The 19,865-nt window shown below is 32.9% G+C and overlaps 1 protein-coding gene across 6 annotated transcripts in view; it reads left to right on the forward strand.

The window, feature by feature from the left end:
- The window catches only part of Nol4 (nucleolar protein 4), a 302,493-nt gene that overhangs the window by 86,316 nt on the left and 196,312 nt on the right, over positions 1-19,865 (forward strand). For all 6 annotated transcript variants that reach the window (XM_048806380.1, XM_015482245.2, XM_015482246.2 and 3 more), the window contains 3 exons: positions 1,855-1,966; positions 2,865-2,977; positions 13,296-13,428. In XM_048806380.1, the coding sequence (XP_048662337.1) occupies positions 1,855-1,966; positions 2,865-2,977; positions 13,296-13,428 (358 nt within the window). The remainder of the gene's footprint in view (positions 1-1,854; positions 1,967-2,864; positions 2,978-13,295; positions 13,429-19,865) is intronic.

Raw genomic sequence — 19,865 nt, forward strand, 5'->3', positions numbered from 1 at the left:
AGTGATGATGGTAATCTCTTCAGGCAGGGCTGTGTTGTGAGGATTAAATGATAAAAATCCATAAGCACTCAAATAATGGAATTCTTAACTACACATAAATTGTTTAGGATTTTCTTCTAAAATCAAAATGAAACACAGCCAAATCAAGAACTAGTGTCATATAGTTAATGAGAATCCTAATTTTGAAAATGGTTGATTCTCTTATCATTTTTGGAACTGAGGACTTGCATATTTATATACGAGGTGATTAAAGTTTGAGGGCCTTTCTATTGAAAATAGTCAGAAATAAAACAGTTGAAATTAGAGAAGAATGTTTGGGGCTGGAGAAGACAGGCATGAGACAAATTTCCCTGTTTTATAGTTTCTTCTCTGTTCCAAATTTTTCTCTTAACTTGCAATGCTTTGTGTCTTGAGTGAAGGACATAAACTTGCACAATAACATTGTGAGAAACACAGTTTGAAAAAAAATACAGCTATAGCAATGCAACTGTTTGTTTTTAAATGGTTTTGATAATTGAGTATTTTCTCAATTTTTTAAAAGTTTGTATCACTCAGTGTAGCCAGATCCAAGTTGGAATAGCAATTCTTATATTAAAAAAAAGTAAATGCAAGAAAATTTTAGGTATTATAAATAATTGAATTTTCAAGATGAACTTTGGAAATTATCTTATCTATGATTTATCTATGGTTGATTATCTCTGGTGGATTTTTCTTCAGTTTCTTTGGGATACTTGACATTTTTACCTTAATTGTGCTGTTCTGAGGCAAATTTGAGTGGCACTTGAGATCTTCCAGGATTTGGCTTTATAATTTAGTGCTTTTTAAAATACTGTTTCTTTCAAAAAGACAGGATCTTGATTGTTGAAAAGAATGCTCATCTTCCTTTCAATTACAGTATTTGTCAGTGGACTTTTTAGAAGTATATTCCCAATGATTTGTTGCATTTACTTTTTGAGGACATTTCTTCACTTTTAAAAAAAATTTCCAAGAACCTCAGTAGCACTGTATGAGTCAGTGCCAGATTTAAATTTAAAATGGATAGATTGTTAAATATTTAGAGATATTTAACAATCTATCCATTTTACTTTAAGTATGATTTTCTTTGATGAGATAAATACCTTGTTGTAAAGTTAATATTTACAAAATTATTGAAACAGGAGTATTGATCTCTAACTTGATTCCAGATCATGGTTCTTAAAAAAAAAGTTTTGTATGGACAGAGGCAAAGCTTTCTCTGAAAATCAATGTGAAAATCAATGTAAAATAAATGAGATAGTTGCCTGAGTGCATTTCCAGGTGTGTCATTTTCTGTGGAAGGGATGATTCGCTGCAGTAATATATATACGAGTTCTCTTTGAATGTGCCTTTAATTCTCACTTAAAATATTTTTCAAAGCTACAATGAAGAGATGCTCATTATGCAGAATTCAAAATTTACCGCTTCGACTTGGGGCTAAATTTTAAAATATATATGTGAAATTGGATAAAATTTTCATATTGCTAGCAGTAAGTTTAAAAAAACAATGTTGGCAATTTTTAATAATAAGGAAAAGTCACTAGAATATCTGTATACTGTGATTATTTTCTCTAAAAGAAATGAAAAAAAAATACACATCCATCCAGATGTGGTGGATTTTTTTATTCTTCACGTGGCACTATTGGCTCCTATGAAGAGAGGTCTAATCAAGTTGGATAGATATTTCTTGAAATGATGCATGGTATGCAGTGCATGCTTTCACTGTGCTTCCTGCCATTATGGAATAATGCGTCTTATTTGGAAATACAATGATCTTTTCTGTTAAATCATGCGCTGTCGTCTTATATAGTAACACCTATATTTTGTGAATCATTTCAGATTTCAGAGAGCTATGCCTTCCTACCAAGAGAAGCGGTGACACGATTTCTAATGAGCTGCTCAGAGTGCCAGAAAAGAATGCATTTAAACCCAGATGGAACAGATCATAAAGGTAGCCGCAGTGTCAAATAGTGAGATTTAAAGTAATTTTATTCATAATGGCAATTTATATCTCACAATTTCATAAAAACGAGGGAGACTGAAACAGTTCAACAAGTCAGATCATCTCATTTATTCAAGTAGGAGGCAGTGAATTTTGAATATCCACTTAGAAAGTAATTCAGTGCCCATTCTTAGAAGACAATTTCGACTGTAGAAAATAACATTTTTCCCTATAGTAATGTTTTAATTTTCATTGATCATATTATTCCATGGTATTTTAGATATATTCAGCAAGGAAATTTATTATATCAATGTCCTTTTAAGTCTATCAATTCCTTATTTTGATAAATCATGACTAATATGGACTTCCTTCAACCAAAATTTTACATAAAATTGTGATTTATTTTTGATTAGATTATCTATGTCATTTTCTTAAATATGAATTTCTCTCACTAATTAAAATAATCTCAGAAATACATTACATTTAAGGTAGTTTTTCCCCAGGTGTAGGAAGATACCTGGTCAAAAAATAAAAAGAAGAAGGAAAAAGAAAGAAAACAAATTTCCTTTGGCACTCAGAAGTAGACATAGGAAGTAATTATGTAACAAAACAAAAATGCAAACAATTGTGTTTTATCACTATAATAACTTTATTCATTATTACTCAGGATACTTAAAAGCTCCCCTGTAGTGAAAAATAGTCGATTTATCCACATTGTTAATTTGTGTCAATACACCTTTGTGAAACCTTACCACTTATTTTTCTGGACTCTATCTACAATGCTACTAATGCTTTTAAACTCTGGGTATTTAGACGCCTATTTTAATTTGGACAAATTGGATCATTCTGAAGTTACAGGTAGAATGTACTATCACTTTCATTACCCATTAAAAATGTTTCTTTGCAGATAATGGAAAGCCTCCTACTTTGGTGACCAGCATGATTGACTACAACATGCCAATTACCATGGCCTATATGAAGCATATGAAATTGCAGCTGCTAAACTCACAGCAAGATGAGGTAAAATGAGACATCTATGTTTGTACCACTTACAAATTGGAATGACGTTTGGTAACCATGACTATGATATTAAGTATGATGGCATTTTGCAGGCAGTAATTTATATATTTTTTTTAATGAAAGAAATGTCATCAGGATTGCACAGATGGGAAAACTGGGCAGGGACCCCAAGTCCTAGATACAGAGTCCCTAGCTTAACACACCTACCTGAGGTGTTATGTGAGAATTTGTTCATTGCTATGAAAGATTTGCTTTCCTGACACGGTTGAGCTAGTCTTTGTAAAGTGCTAGAAAGATCAGAGAAAAAATTTCAAAGTAGCCTTAATAAGTAAGTATCTTAGGAAATTTAAGTGCTAAGGCTATTTTGTCTGTCAATCAAAAAAGCCAATTTAATAGGTATTTCAAGTATAATTATTTCTCCACTATTCATATCTTCTAAATATTTTAAGTTATTTTTATCTTAGCCATTATTTGATAGATCTTTTTTCTCTGCATTTTCTAGAGAAATGTATAATATTTCTTAATTGGAGGTATTTTGATGTTTCCAGTTATTCTATTTAATTTATATAGTAAGAATCTAGAAATATACTGGCATGTATTAGACACCAAATGCATATTTCTGAGTATTCTCTAGGATTTTATTCATTTACCATTTTGGTTGAAGAATCTCAAAGACAGGATTTAGTTATATATGGACCATGTTTATTTTCCAAAAGGTAGAAAAACAGTCAGTATACAACAGGGACTTAGTAAATTCTAGTTAACTAGTTAATAGTCATTAATTAGTAGAGACATTTAGACTATCTATATTAGTTAGGAACAAATTCTCAGGCTAACAAATTATCTCCTTGACATTTCTCTGACATGGGCAATATGTTTAAATATCTGCTTTTTAAATATAGTTTTCTTTGATAAAGTTCCATTAAATATTTTTAAATTACTTTGTTGAGACAAGTTTACGCATAAAACTCAAATCAATCTTTTTTTTTAAAATCTGCATTTGACCAAGTATAATTTCAAACTGGATTTGTAAAATTGTTTGACTTCAATAGATTTTATTTAGTCTATGCTCCCGAAGACTATTTCTACTAGTGAGGAGGCAGTATCAGATTACATATTACCAGATGGCTAACTACAAGTGATTGAATAAATAGCAATGAAATCATTAGGCTAAAGACATCAGTGACAATTAAGAAAACATTAGTAGTGTCTGTCCATTCTTGAAAATGAAAATATCATCCCCATGATTTATTACATAATTAGAAAAAAATTTAATGTCTCATAAACTAGTTAGAGTTGTCAAATTATTTGTAGGAAGATCATTTAGATGTTGATATGTTTATTTCTAGGCTAAAGAGTAAGATCAACTTTGAGCCAACAACACAACCCACATTTGTTGAGTCCTTCTGGCTTCTAAAAAATCATAAGCATTTTACAATGGGGAAATAGATCCTTTTAAATTTATAATTGGCTTAGGGAAATAATTCTTATTCTTTCATTTTTATGACTCCTTATTCTTTCATTTTAAATTGCATTCATACTTTCTTAAAATATTCAGAAAAATCACCAGTTATATTACTAACAAAATTTTAGAAAATTATGATTATTAAGATGAGTAAGTAGTAAAGTAAGTCACACTAAAATGGAATTCAAATGAGAGATAGCTTGTGATAAACTATATTTAAATTTGAATAAGCCTTAAATCCAATAAATTCACTCAATAAATATTTATTGAGTACTTTCTGCATATTTGGTGCTCCTGGAGATAAGCAGTGAATAAATTTACAAAATCCTGCCTTTATGAAGCATGTCTTATGTGGGAAAAACAGACAATAAATAATAAAAATATGCATACACAAAGATATTAAATGTTATTAAGAGAAATAAGGAAAACCAAGAATGAAAATCCCTTTTGACTTAGGGGTTACAGAATGCAGTTTAGTGGTAGGGTGCTTGCCTAGCATGCATGAGGCCCTGGGTTCCATCAGCTGCACCTCAAAAATAAGTAAATGTCTGCATTGGGAAGGTCTCATTTGAGCAGAATTGAAGGAAATTAAGTGTGTGTGTGTATATCTGAGGGGCATAATTAAATATTCCAAAGTCAGATGCATGCTTGGAAGATGTAGGAACAGTAAGAAAGTTAACATGGTGGGAGCAGAATGAACAAGGAAGAGGATACTATTGGAAAATTTCAAAGAGATGGTTCAAATCCATGTCCTGTGGGGCTTTATATTTTAATAACACTTGGCAATGACGGGGAGCCACTGAAGGGTTTTAAGAGGAGTCATGTGATTTCATCTATATTTTAACAGAATCAACAGGGGTGCTCCATCTGGAGCAGATTGAACAGAGGAAAAGTAGACACAAAGATATCAGTAGAATGTTATTGTGGAAATTAATGTGGGTCTAGAGTAAACAAAACCCTTCCATCTTCTATATGAGAATTTGGGCTTTGGGAAACTTTCTAGAATTATTCCCCCATAAACCTGATAAAATTGAAAAGACAACCATGTTCCTTGGCAATATTTCTAATGGCAAAAATGATCCCAGTTGGTAAACTGTATCATCGAACTAGAGACACTGGTAAAAATCTTTAGGTTTTCCTGAGTTAGATTATTCCCATAATTGACATGTCCCTCACGGAATCCTAGAAGCAATAATGGTAGAGTTATAAGACATTTTTGTCTGTTTTGGAGCATGGGGTTCTCAACCTACCCAGTATGATTACTACTTTTTCACACCTGAGCTAGCACAGGAGCAGCTATTAAAAACATGGTAACCATGTGTTCTGCTGCATTCCAACTGCAAGGGCTCCCATGGAAGAAAAATGATGGCTTCTGATAAGTTCTACCTTTAGTACAATCTTTTAGATGAATCTGGTGCCCAGAGTGGCCAGTGGTCGTTTTGTGTGTATCCATTTTAGTTGGATCTAACAAGAGGTTCTGACAAATGTCTTGAACATAAGAAGGAAGATGATGGAGGCTTAGATAGAGGGATGGTACTTCAGGAAGTGAAAGGAAGTCAGATTATGAATATGTTTTAAGATTTGCTGAAAGATTATCTGTGGAGTACGAAAGAAAGTCAACATTGAAGATGACGTCAGGGTTTTTAATCTTAATAAGTTGAGTAGAATTGCTATTAATTATAGGAAAGACTGTAGGTAGAATGAATTTGATACATGATATTAGAGATTCAATTGTGAACTTTTTACTTGAAATTCAATTAGATCTAGACATTTATTAGATATTCAGGTGGGTTTGTTCAGACATTTGGCCTGTGGATGTGACACCAGGCACCGTTGGCATGCAGTATATAGAGCCACACATTCAGAGGTCTTACTTAGGAAATGAGTATAAATTTAGGAACAAAGCCAGTGCCTTTGTCTTGGGAAATTTCATTGTGTGACATCTGAGAGATGAAGAGGAACCAATAGAGAATACTGAGAAAGAGCAGCCAATTTGTTGGCAGGTCAATCAGGAGAGTTTTTGAACTATAAGAAAACTGAAGAAAGTATTTTAAGGAATCTAGAGTAATCTATTATGTCAAATCAGCTGGTAAGTCAATTTAAAAGAAGACAAAAAATTGAGTCTGGGTGTAACCTAATGTTCTTCATAAGAGTAGTTATTATGGAATGGTAGGGATAGAAGCCTGAATAGAGTGGGTGTAAGAGAGAACTGGAGGCAGGTAGGTCATTAGAAGAATTTTGTTATGGAGGAGAGCAGAAAAAGGGAGTATAACTGTAGGTGGAATGGGAACATGAAGAGGTTATTATATGTAATTTTCTGATACTAGACAAATAATAGCATATTTGCATGTGGACAAGAATTATGTAGGAAGGAAGCAATGATTTAAGGAAAGGAAGGAGTATTGATGAAGCAATTTTGTTAGTAGAGATGGTTTTTTTCTTTCAAATTGTAAGAGTGGGCTTTAGAAAGGAGCACAGAGAGGCAGGATCAGATAGTGGATGACTTCTTATGTTTGTTCGTAATTCCTCAGTGAAAAACAAAGCAAGAGTGAGGATGTTTTGGAAGTTTGGGAAGAGAGTCGAGTGTGGAGATTAGAAATTTAGACAATGGGAAGTAAATGGACCAGTCAAATGGTCCTCTTTTGGGTTTCTTGGGTTTAGATTTCAAGCAAAATCCTTTGAATAGATATTAATATTTTTAGATTAACATCATGTTTATGGATATAGGAGTAAAGGGAAAATTGGAATTCATTGTGTTTAGGGTCTTGTGAAAAGAGAAGGCGGCACACAAAGGGCATGAATAAAATGACAAAACCTTGAATTTTAGCCATGTTGAGATGACGAGCAAGGTCATGATAGAGGTGAAGAGGGAGATGAGAGGTCAGTGACAGGTTTAGGATTAAGGGGTTGTAAATATAAGGGTGGAAATTTAGGTGGAATAAATTTGGGATACTCGAAGGGGGAATATGGAAAATTTGAGATACTGGGCAGAAAACAGAATATTGAAATCAAGATTATTGAAGATTAACAGTCAGTTCATGAATTGGCTTGGGTATGATTATGTGGGCAGTCTGACTAAAACAAGGTGGAGGATAAGATCTTTGGGGGAATGCTCATGAGAGTGACAGGTCAGGATGTTTCCAGAGATATTAAAATCACCACAGATTAGACATGAGTTGCACTGGAATGAGTGACAGAGAACCTAAGAGAAAATAGGAACTCTACTCTGGAAACAAGCAAATGATCACAACAAACAAAGGGTAATTTTCTTAAGTGAAAATTTTGTTAAATATTTTATTAATGGACCATATATTGAAAAAAAAAATCCTTGTGGAGTGATAGCCAGGAACTCTCGGCTTATGTTCTAGAAGCTTTATCTGTATTGTCTAACTTAATTTTTATAACATGTTACTCCATTACCATTTTGTAAAAAGTAAGCCAAGACTTTGAACTAATAAAACTTACCATGATGATAAAACTAGTTCAGAGAGAATCAGATATTTGAGCTAAATTTACCTGACTTCAGAGCCCAACATCTGCCTCACCTATTGCACATAGACTTTAATTTATTACCAAGGACTCATTGTTTTGAAATCAGTTAATGTAAATAGAATGATATTGGCATATCATAAAGGAGAAAGAGTAGATGGTTTTCAGCTGTCAGTTGCTGTGTAACATCCCCAAAACTTAGTGGCTTTAATGCAACCATAAATGATTATTGTTTATTATTCTGTGAGTTAAGAATTCTGACTGGATTCACTTAGAGATTTCTTTTGGCACCCATGGCATAAATGAAGACTTTTCCTCAGTTAAACTCAATTGGCAGCTGAACTAAACTAAATGGTCCAAGAGAGCTTCCCGTAAATATCTGATTCCTAAATTCTCCTGTACATAATCTCTCTCTATTTATCTAGCTGGTATGGGGCTTCCTCAAGGTATCTCGACCCCAGGGTGGTCAGATTTTTTCTATGGCAGCTAACTCCCAAGAGACAGGAAGTAGAAACGCCCTGGTTTTCTGTGTCTGTCATAACATCACTTCTGACACATTCTTTTGGCTAAAAATTAAAAACAAAAATAACAAAGCCAGCTTACTTTTAAGGAAGGGGGGGAATTGAGACTGACTTTTGATCTTAGTAATGGCATCATTGTACAGTGAGGGAAAGAGTTAATGAAGCAATTCTTGGAGACTATCTACTACAATGTTCATAAACCATGCAAAACCCAACTTCCTATGTTTGCTTAAATAAATTTTTATGAATTAACTTACTTGGAGTTATCACACTGAGAAAGATTTTTTGAAATACAGTATCCAGTTGACTTTCTTACAAACTGTTGATGAGAGTTGCAATTAAAACAAACTTTCTGGAGAAGAGTTTGACAATAATTGTTATTTATTTTATTTATTTTTTTTTAATAACCAAGCACAGTGGTGCATGTCTGTAATCCTAGTGGCTTGGGAGGCTGAGGCAGGAGGATCATGTGTTCAAAGCCAGCCTCAGCAAAAAGCCAGGCGCTAAGCAACTCAGTGAGACCCGATCTCTAAATAAAATACAAAATAGGGCTGGGGATGTGGCTCAGTGGTCAAGTGCCCCTGAGTTCAATCAATCCCTGGTATCCCCCAACCTCAAAATTTTAAATATATTTGTATGCTTTGACTATAAATTTATACAAAGAAATGTCAAATACCAAACCATTCATGTTTTAGGTTTATGTTTTTAGATTGCTTACTGTATTTCTAATAATGCTTGGATGTATTTTCAAGATCTACCACTGAAGAATTAACAAATTAGTACTGCTAAATATAGTAGTCTTTACATGTGAATGTTTAAATTTAATTGAGACTTAATCAAAATTAGTTAAAGCTAAGAATTCAGTTTTTAAGTAACACTGACCACATTTCAGTATTTACTAGCCACATATGGCTACTAGTTCCCTTTTTGACTAGAGAGTACTATAGAGCAATTCCAGCATCACAGAATATTTTCTGGAAGAGCATTGGTCAAACAATCAGTATTAGAGACATCCAGGACTTTTTTGAACTACATGTTGTAGGAACCCAACCAAGATTCTAGTTCCAGGTCTGAAGTGTGAGACGTGAAGATTTGAATTTGTAACAAACTATACACACATGCACAATAAAATTTGAAGTGGTGTATTTCATACCAATGTTAATAATATAGACTTTAATTTGACTTGAGCATAAGTAAATGAAAAAACAACTCCAGAAAGGTGAGATTGATGGGGATGATTTTCAAGCAATCTTATGAAAAATCCTAAATGATTAATTCAGCCACACATTATTTAGTAAAACAATGGATACAAATTTATGAGCAGAGAAATGTCATGTTCAGAAATGGGAAAATTAATTTGCCTATACGTGTAAGGTAGGACTGGTGTGGGAGAAATTGGAGGTGGGTAGGATAATTAGGGATCTATTAGTATGTGGTTCAGCAAAGGGAAAGTGAGATTTTGAACCAATCAGGACAATAGCAATGGGAGTCAGTGGTAATATGGTCCAGACTATTTAGAAGCAAAATCTGGAACTTGGAACTGCAGTGAAACATGGAGCTTATTAGATGTCTCCATTTCTAGCAACTTCTCAAAAGAGACAGAAGCATAATAATAAAAATTTTAAACATAAGTAAGTACATTTTTTAAGAGAACAGAAAATTATTATACTAAAATATTTGTTTTGATTTTTCTGAAAATAAATTTCAGGGAGACAATTACTATGGTAGCTGACCATGGTTTTCTTAGAAACCTTCCCTAGATGCTTCCCTAGAAATAATGATTAGCATTATTTCTATGTTGATGAAAAACCCAAATCTGATATTTCATAAACCTTTGCTACCTTTTTATTAAAAGAGAATAATTTAATTGATGAATAATTGGAATGGAACTTACAGAATGAACACTTGCACTTCATTGAATTAAAGCTCTTCATAAAAGTGCATAGCAATTGATATTTAAATAAGGAGAACTATGACAAGTGGATTTTATTTCATAGGTCAAAATTGAGGGAAATATTTAAAATGTTCTCAATCATTGTTTGTAATAATAAATGTTTTAAAATTGCTGATTTTTTAAAGAACAAAAGTATGTAACAGTACATTTGGTTACATAACACTTTAATCTCCTGTTCAAATTTCTTTAAAAGGGTGCTGACAAGAGTGTCATTTAAGTGGTGGTAAAATGTTTATTGATTATCTATAATGTGCTATATATAACAGTTTGTTCAACCATTTCATAGAATGTGACTTGAATCTGAATGTCTAACTCTTCTTTACACACACACACACAGACACATTCTCACACACACACTCTCACATACATATGCATTTTTCACACATATAAATGCTATGAAAGCAGGTAATATGTGATCATCTTTTTGTGGCATAGTAAGAATTATTTATAAAGACTGTTAATGTGGAACACAAAAGAAGTTAGAAACACATTTTCTCTTTTTTATTAGCGGATTATAATTATGCATAATGGATTCATTATGTCATATTCATGCATGCATGTAACATAATTTGATCATCTTATTCCCCAGTACCTTCCCTTTCTCTCCTCTCCTCCCTCTCCCTGATTTTCTTGCTGTACTCTACTGATCTCCCTTTTATTATTTTTATTTTAATTATTGTATGATATATATGGTATTGTTCACCTTTACTATGCTACTAAAATTTATTTTATTGTATTGTATATGTTCATATATTATATGTGCATCTTATTCTACTCTAAAATTTGTTACATATTCTGCATAGCAGTATCATAAAATTATATTGTGCTTATTTTGTGCCTGACATAATTCTATCTATTTTAAATATACCCTAAATCCTCACACAACCCTAGTGATTGTTACTTCTATTATTTCCACTGTATGGGTGGAGAAATGGAGGAACAGAAAGGTAATTTGCTCAAGGTAAAACATCTAATATGTGGCAGAGCTTGGGCTTAAATCCAGGAAGTCTGGTTCCTGAGAATATCCTCTAAAATACTATAGTAGCACAGACACTATGTATACTGTATGTAAAGAATAACTGTATATGTATGTACATGAATATGGTAACACTGATTACTTTGAAGTCCACATTAGAGTCTCTTATTTTTCTTTTCTTATATGTGTGTATGTATATACACATTATATATAATGTGTATATACAATCTTATGAAATATATACCCACCTCCAATTTCTCCCACACCAGTCCTACCTTACACAAATTAATAGGCAAATTAATTTTCTCATTTCTGAACATGCCATTTTTCTGCTCATAAATTTGTATCCATTGTTTTACTAAATAATGTGTGACTGAATTAATCATTTAGGATTTTTCATAAGATTGTATATACATATTTATATATATATATATATATATATATATATATATATAAAATCAATCACAGATACACTTTGGATTTTCTTAGAATTGTGAAAAACAATGTACTAAGAGAAAGTTCATGTCACCAGAAGTCTATGTGACAGATTGCCCAAAGGTCTTCCAAGGTAGCATTTCCTTACTGAATTAATGAAGAGCCAGTGCTACTTAGCAAACCTAGACACAATCAGACCTTTGGTGAAGAATTGGCATCAAAATCACCTGGGCCTGACCTATGAACCTATGAAGGCCAGTTTATTAGTCTACTAGAACTCTCCTGCTCCCTAACAATGGCAGCTTCTTTGCTGATACCAGCATGTTATTTTTTGAAACCAAGGTAACTCTTCCTATTCAAAGAAACTGTTTCCTCAAACCCGGGTGACTTCATATGAGTCCTTGTTCTGATATGTAGCAGGGACAGTTATTTAATTTCTTTATGCTTCAAGTTCTTCATTAATAGAATTGTGTGAATCATAGTTCCTAGCTTACAGATTGTGTTGATGACTGAGTGAGCAGATAGGAAGACCAGTGTCTGAAAAAAAAAATGCAGCACTCACATTGCAGCTGCTAATTATTAATATTAAACATTAAGTTCAAACATTTACAAATTAAAGTCTAGCTTGGTGATTTTGAAGAAACATTTACATTTGACCCAGGTTTCTCAGCACTCCTTGCTCTTTAAGCACATCGTTTATCAAAAAATTGGTTCTCCAAGGAGTTTGCTTTGGTGAAATGACTAAAGCAAAATATCCTAGATTTAGTTCAAGTTAATATTTTATAGGTTTTTATTGAATTTGTCATTTGGTGAAATAACCTTTTGCTAATTAAGCCATTTTGTGAACTGATTTTCCTAAATGAATCTTGCACAATTTTACTTAGAACTCATGTTTTATGGTGGCAGTGCAGTTTATATTCACTTATAAGCAAAGATTGATGATATATCAAGATTGCCTTGCTATATGTCAAATGCAGATTTTGACTCTAGACATGTGTATTTGTCTATTATTAGACTCAATCCTGTTTGCCAGTGAAAATTTTTATGAAAAACTTTCCTACTTCATTTTAAGATTTATTTTTATAATATTTTATCAAGTCATTTTGTTTTTAATAAAAGCTTATATTTCTCTTTATGTCATATTTTATGGTTGACATTTTTAGGAGGTATTTGCTGAAAAAATTCATTCTTTAACTCCTCAAGCTATTTTCCAAACTACATTCTCCCTAAACATTATTTTGTCTTTAAAATATGCATGTGCATACATATATTGTTTGAATATTCACCAATCTTAAAATTGCTTGAAAGAAGAAATCACTTCATTGTTATTTCAATCATCTATTAGCATGAATGTATTTTACTGAGTTCTGTAAAAGCTTATTACTGGATAACCTCTAATTGACCATGTAGATAAAATGGTCATTGTTTGAATGTAGTATATTTTATGACACTTGATGTTATTTTAAAACCATTTTCAGGATGAAAGTTCAATAGAAAGTGATGAATTTGACATGAGTGACTCAACACGGATGTCAGCTGTGAACTCTGATCTTAGCTCCAATCTTGAGGAAAGAATGCAAAGTCCCCAGACTCTTCATGGCCAGCAAGATGGTAAGCCTTTCAAATTGAAAAAAACAAATAAAACAACAAAAACCAACAGTGAGTCAGAATCTATTAAAACGATAATCCCCTTGTAACTCTTGTGTCCATTTTTTAAAAAATTGGTTTCCATGGGGACGTTTTTCTCTTTACTCAGGTTATGTCATCCACTCAATTATTTTTAGATTTAAGTACTTGTTCAAACCTAAAGTGTTAGACTGATTTATAAAAATATATCATTTATAAAATCTAAGCATACCCATGTCTTGCTCCCTGAATTTAAAATGTCTTTTGTTGATGTAGTTTGGGTTTCTATAATATTTTCCAGCTTTGGATTCTTAGAACATCATTTTCTGACTGAATTAAAAGTTTAAAATGATTAAAAGCTTCATTTGGGTGTTTTTCACTTACCTAAAAGACCAGTTGCAATTAAAAACACTGGATGTTAAAGTACAATTTTATCAGAATCATTTTTTTCAGTAAGAAGATATTTTGCTATTATTTGAGCTAACTTAATGCAAAGGAAAGGAAAGAAAATATTGTGAACTCCTATTGCTGAGTCTGTTGAAGATGCTTAAACCATCCTACTATTCTTACTATGAAGAAAACTGAATAATTTAGCAAAGTTGAGATGGTATTTAATGCTTTAGGCCTGAAAGTTATATAGATCTCTGACAACTATTATTGTAGATTTTTTTTCTTTGGAAGTATTAGCTTATGTATGGAAGTAAATATACATTATTTGGATAATCATGGATGAAAAAAACAAAGGTGATAAATAGAATGAAATTGACCAATTTTGTTCAAAATTAGTTTATTATTTCTATAATTAACAAGTTTATATGAACTTTTTGACTGCTTAGTTTTGTGCCTACAGCTAGAGTTAGGGGGATCTTGTTTTCTTTGAAATTTTATTTAAAAATGCAAAAATTAGCTGTATTTCTAGCTGCTTTTTAAATTCTGTCTATGTTGGCAAAGCTTAATATTTCTCCAGATTTAAGGATACAAAAAAAGAGGACTTTTGTTTTTTCTCATTTTAAATGCTACTAAACAACATTGATGTCTTGTTGGTGTGAGATATGAGAAAAGAAGAACATTGATTATCAGTGACTTTAAAATCATGGGTTGTTTTGCTAAACAGTATAATAGCTATTGCAGTATGAAGTTCTTCTGGTTTAGATAAAAATTACCTCTTTTTTTTTCTTAAAAACATGAGTACACATTCCTTGGAATTTTTTCCCCCCAACACTGGGGATTGAACTCAGGGACACTTTACCACTGAGTTACACCCCATGTCCTTTTTAATTAATTTTTTTATTTTGAGACAGGGTCTTGCTAAATTGCTTAAAGCCTTGCTAAATTGCTGAGGTTGGCCTCAAACTGTGAGTCCCTGGGATTACTGCCACACCCAGCAGGGTGAAAAAAAAATCCCTGATTCAGGAGAAAGAAACAAAATTGCAAGCGAAACTCAATAAAAAGTGGGAAAAACATCTAATATGTAAGGAAAAGGTCAGGCCTAGACTGGAGAAGAAAACACCAGATGTTTGTTTCTTGGAGTTTTTTTTTTTTTTTTAATGATGATTAAATGTCTCCATTTTAATAGAATAACTAAAATATTAATATATATCACTCTATTCAAATATTTTTATGTGTTTCACTTATTTATATTCTCATCATTTTTAGTCTATTATTTGGAGAATTTACATACATGTCTCCCACCACCAAAACTCATTGTTTTCTTGTTTGGAATCGCCAGTCATGAACCTTTGGCTTGTGCACAACTGGTGTGATCAATTTCTGTATTGATTTTAATAAGATGCAGTGGAATAGCTTCAGAATTATCCTTAGGGGAAAGCACCTTGTCATGATACATTGATGTATGCTTTGAGGTAAGAACATATCTGTTTCTTCTCCAGTCTGGGCCTGACCTTTTCCTTACATATTGGATGTTTTTCCTTCTTTTCATTGAGTTTTCACTTGCAATTTTGTTTCTTTCTCCTGAATTAGGGATTTTTTTTTTTCCATCCAGCTAGTTTATTAAAATAAGTGCACAAACATGACTTCTTAAAAAACCTTCAAGGACACTGTCTTTGTCTATGCTGCTGAAACAAAATACCTGACACTGGGAAATTCTTAAAGAAGAGAAATTTATTTCTCCCAGTACTGGAAACTGAAAGTCCAAGACACAAGACACTGGCAGGTTGAGTCTGGAGAGAGCTCAATCTTCACCTGCAGTGTGGCAGCTTGCTCTTGACTCCTCCAGAGTTTGAGGAATCTGTGTCCTCACAGGGTGGAAAATGGGGTGGAGCAAGAGGGGTAGGCAAGAAAGGTACATTCATTCTGACGAGTGTTTTTTGTAAGAGTACCTAATCCCACTCCCACTCATAAACATGGAACCCTCATGACCCAATCAACTTCCAAAGGCCACACCTCTTAAAACATTTGAATTGGGGACAGTTTCAACATGAACTTGAAAACAAAAAATCATTAAAACCATGGTCCATCCCATTGTGCTGCTTCATTTATTGCCTCTGTCACCTGTACCACCCCCACAATATACTTTACAGGTAAACTCACTGCCTTTCATCTCACTTCCTTATCTCTACACTTTTGGGCTCATCTCAGTAGTGTTCATCTCAGGTAGGTGTTCGTCCTTGCCAACCCTCTTCATTGTTCTCAAGAGGACCATCAGCAGACTTTGTGTTGCTGATTCATGGGTTGACCCTTGGTTATCATCTCCCCTAGAACTGATATTTAAGGGAAAACCTCCCCTTTGATTGCTCCTGGGCTTGCTTTCTCAGTCATCTCCTTGAGCTGCTTTTCTATGTCTTAGTCTGTGGATGCCAGAGTGCACTCCTTAACTCTCTCCCTATCTTCTCTGCCTAGGCTGCCACGTCTAATCTTGTCGCTTTCAGTAATATCCACTGAATCAAAAATTCAGTTCCCTAACTCCCTATATCTTCTCAGCACTCAGGACTGTCTCTATCAACCTATTTCCTAATTGCCAGAATTTTTCAGAGGACTTACTACTATATGAAACAGTTTATTTCTGACTGATTAGCTGTTTCTCTTCGAGACTGCAAATCTGTTAATTAATGGGTCTTCTCATGCTTTTCCTTTCATCTGTTCCATTTCAGATAGTTCTTAAATAATCTGTTATTTATTTATTTATTTTTAAATGTTTGATTCAAATATAACTTTCAACCTTGATCATGATTTGTAACAGTTTTGTATATTTTTTCTTTTCTTTCTTCTTTCCTATAACAGTGACACTCCCTTAAGTAATTCATATTGCCAAGCTACTGTATAATCCTTATTTTCCCTGTATACATACACACATACTGAGTCACATATGTACATACTCAGATGATTTTTGTCATCATTGTTCTATGAGAGTAACTCATGTTTCTTGCTTTGTTCTCCCTACTTTTTCTCTAAGAGTTAAGATATATATATATATATATATATATATATATATATTGCAGCAGGAAAAAAAATAAAAATAGAAAAGACACAGACTTTGCCCTCATGTAGCACATAATCTAAAGGAATAAAAATCGTTAATCTAATCAGTTTGAGAAAGTTTCTTCTTCTGGAAAATTATGAATTTATAGTAATGAAGCTTTAAGTATATTTTTCAGATTAGTGGGGAGTTTGGGTGCTAGGCCTCAGTGGGCAAGGTGTATTGTTTTGTTGAGGACAGTGTGCATTAATTTTGGGGGGAGTAATCAAAAGGCATAGACTATGGTGACCAAATTTTTAGTAAACGTGGCAAAATTGGCCTCAAGCTAGAGTATAGTGTGGGTCCAGGTTTTTCAACCTTGGCACAATTGACTCATAACCCTTTGTCTGGGGTGGGGGAATTTTTCTGTTCATTATAGGATGTTTACCAGAATCATAGCCTATATCAAGGCATGATAAAAGCTCCTTCCCCCCAGGTGTGTCAACTACAGTTATCTTCAGGTACTGTGGATGTTCCCTGGTGGGTCAGATTTAAGAACAACTCGAGAGGCAGGAAAAGGCAGTTAGTAAGAAGTCAGAAGATGGAAACGGAAGAGAAACAATGAAGAGAAGTTTAAAAGTAAACATTGGAGAAAAGTCTAGTGTTGCCCAATAGACTTTTGCAAAGATAGATATGTCCCATGACTGAATTGTCCAATGAATGGGTAGTCACTATCCAAGTTGTGACTAATGAGTCCTTGAAATATGGTTAGCAAGACTGAGGAGCTATTCAAAATTACATCATTTAAATTAATATTAATGTGATTTTAAGTAGCCACCTGTGACGGTAGCTACTCTATCAGACAGGGTAGATCTTGAGTGTTATTTTATTTTGACTGGTAGTTAAATGTCTTTCTCTGCAACCCTAACACATATATTTAAGTCCAAATTTGGGGGTAAATTATAGGAGAAACTCTATTTTAATAATTGGCTGAAACTGCAGTTTGAACAATACAAAATTTTAAAGGTTAAATTAAAATGTTCTATTTTTCTTTAAAATTAAGTGATTTATTTTAAAAATATGTTGAAGTAGGATACTGTGAGTTTTAAAAATTCTCCCTAATAATTATAACATAAGCAGGTTAATGATGTCTTTATACTGGGTACTATATAAAATGGAGAGTTAAAAAATTTTTTTTCAGTTTTTGTTTCACTGTAGTTATTAAGCATATGCATTCTATTCATGAAATGCCAAAGGAGAGATATATATGATATATATGCTATGTGTTTCCAGAAAAAAGAATCAAGAAAATGCCTTGCCCCAAGTTGGATAATAGATAAATTTAAAAAAAAAAAAGATATAAAGGATGAAAGATTGGTAGCGAGAATAATAGTTCAAGATTTAGCTCCTTTTACTTATTTGAAGTTCATATGGCTTTCCCAACTCAATAAGAAATAATGATAAGAAAAAAGACACAGAAACTCCAATATATGCACAGAAAATATTTTACTCTCATCTTTGATTTAGAGGAATATATCTGAAACTATTTTAAAATTTTAATAGGATTTTAAAATAATGTCTGTAGGTTAGAATCATTTAAAGGTGCTATCTACATTTGATTTACTCTTAAAGCATAACATCCTCGAAGGTGTTGTGGGGTCCGAGGAGCTTATTCTGAGGGCAGCTTTGCTATACCTTGTCTGTGGCTCTCAGAATTCCAAAAAACTCTTCAGACCTAAAATCCAGAGCAACTTGTATTCATGTATTCTCCAGTTTTAAGTGCCTATGATCTGTCTAGTCTTTAAGTGGATTAGAGATAAAAATATTGCCTCTTAAGCTACCCTTTGAATCTCAGATCCCAGAAATTTGGAAGAGTATAGCGAAAAAAGAAAGCATTCTCCTAATTGTTCAGTTATTATGAATGTCATCTAAAAACAGATAATTTATTGGTTATTTATTGTCTAATGGTTTTTTAAAAATTTTTTATGAGAACTTTATGGTTATACATAGTAGTTGGGTTCATCCCAGCATACTCATACATGCAAAGAAATCAATTTCAGTTCATGATCACTCCTTTTCCCACCACCTTTTCCCTTTCATCATATAGATGCCTCCCCTTTTTCTTCCTCTAGTCTACTAGACTTTTTTCACTCATCTATTAATTTATATTTGATTGGTTTCTTATGTAATCTTCCTATTCCCACCCACTTTCCTTTATTTTACTCTAGCTTCAGCATATGAGAGAAAACATTTTATCTTTGAGTTTCTGAATTTGGCTAATTTCCCTTATCATGATATTCCCCATTTCCTTCCATTTATAGCAAATGCCATGATTTTGTTCTTTTCAGTGGCTGAGTAGAACTCCTGTGTGTGTGTGTGTGTGTGTGTGTGTGTATGCCACAATTTTTAAATCTATTCATCTATTAACAGACATCTGGGTTATTTCCACAATTTAGCTATTGTAGATTCTGCTGCTATAAACATTGATGTGGTTGTTCTTTGTAGTATGCCAATATTTATATATTTTGGGGAAATAAACCAGTGGTAGGATAGCATGGTTATATAGTGGTTTTATCCCTACTTTTTTTTTTTTTTTGAGGAATCTCTATACTGCTTTCCAGAGTGGTTGCATTAGAACTGCAATCCCACCAGTAATGTGCAAGTGTACCTTTAACCCTACAACCTCTCCAGCATTTATTGTTGTCTGTATTCTTGATCACTGTCATTTTGATTGGAATGAGATGAAATCTTTCTATTAGTTTTGATTTGCATTGCCCTGATTGTAGAGGTGTTGAACATTGTTTCATATATTTATTAGCCTTTTGTGTTTCTTCTACTGAGAAATTTCTGTTTAGTTCTTTTGCCCGTTTATTGGTTGGGTTATTTGGTTTTTTGATGTTAAATTTTTTGAGTTCTTTGTATATTCTCAATATTAATCCCATATCAGAGGATTAGCGGACCTTGATTTTTTCTCATTCTGTAGGTTCTCTCTTCTTGCTCCTAATTT

Source organism: Marmota marmota, unplaced genomic scaffold (assembly GCF_001458135.2).
Source record: "Marmota marmota marmota unplaced genomic scaffold, marMar, whole genome shotgun sequence".
NCBI classification, from domain to species: domain Eukaryota; kingdom Metazoa; phylum Chordata; class Mammalia; order Rodentia; family Sciuridae; genus Marmota; species Marmota marmota.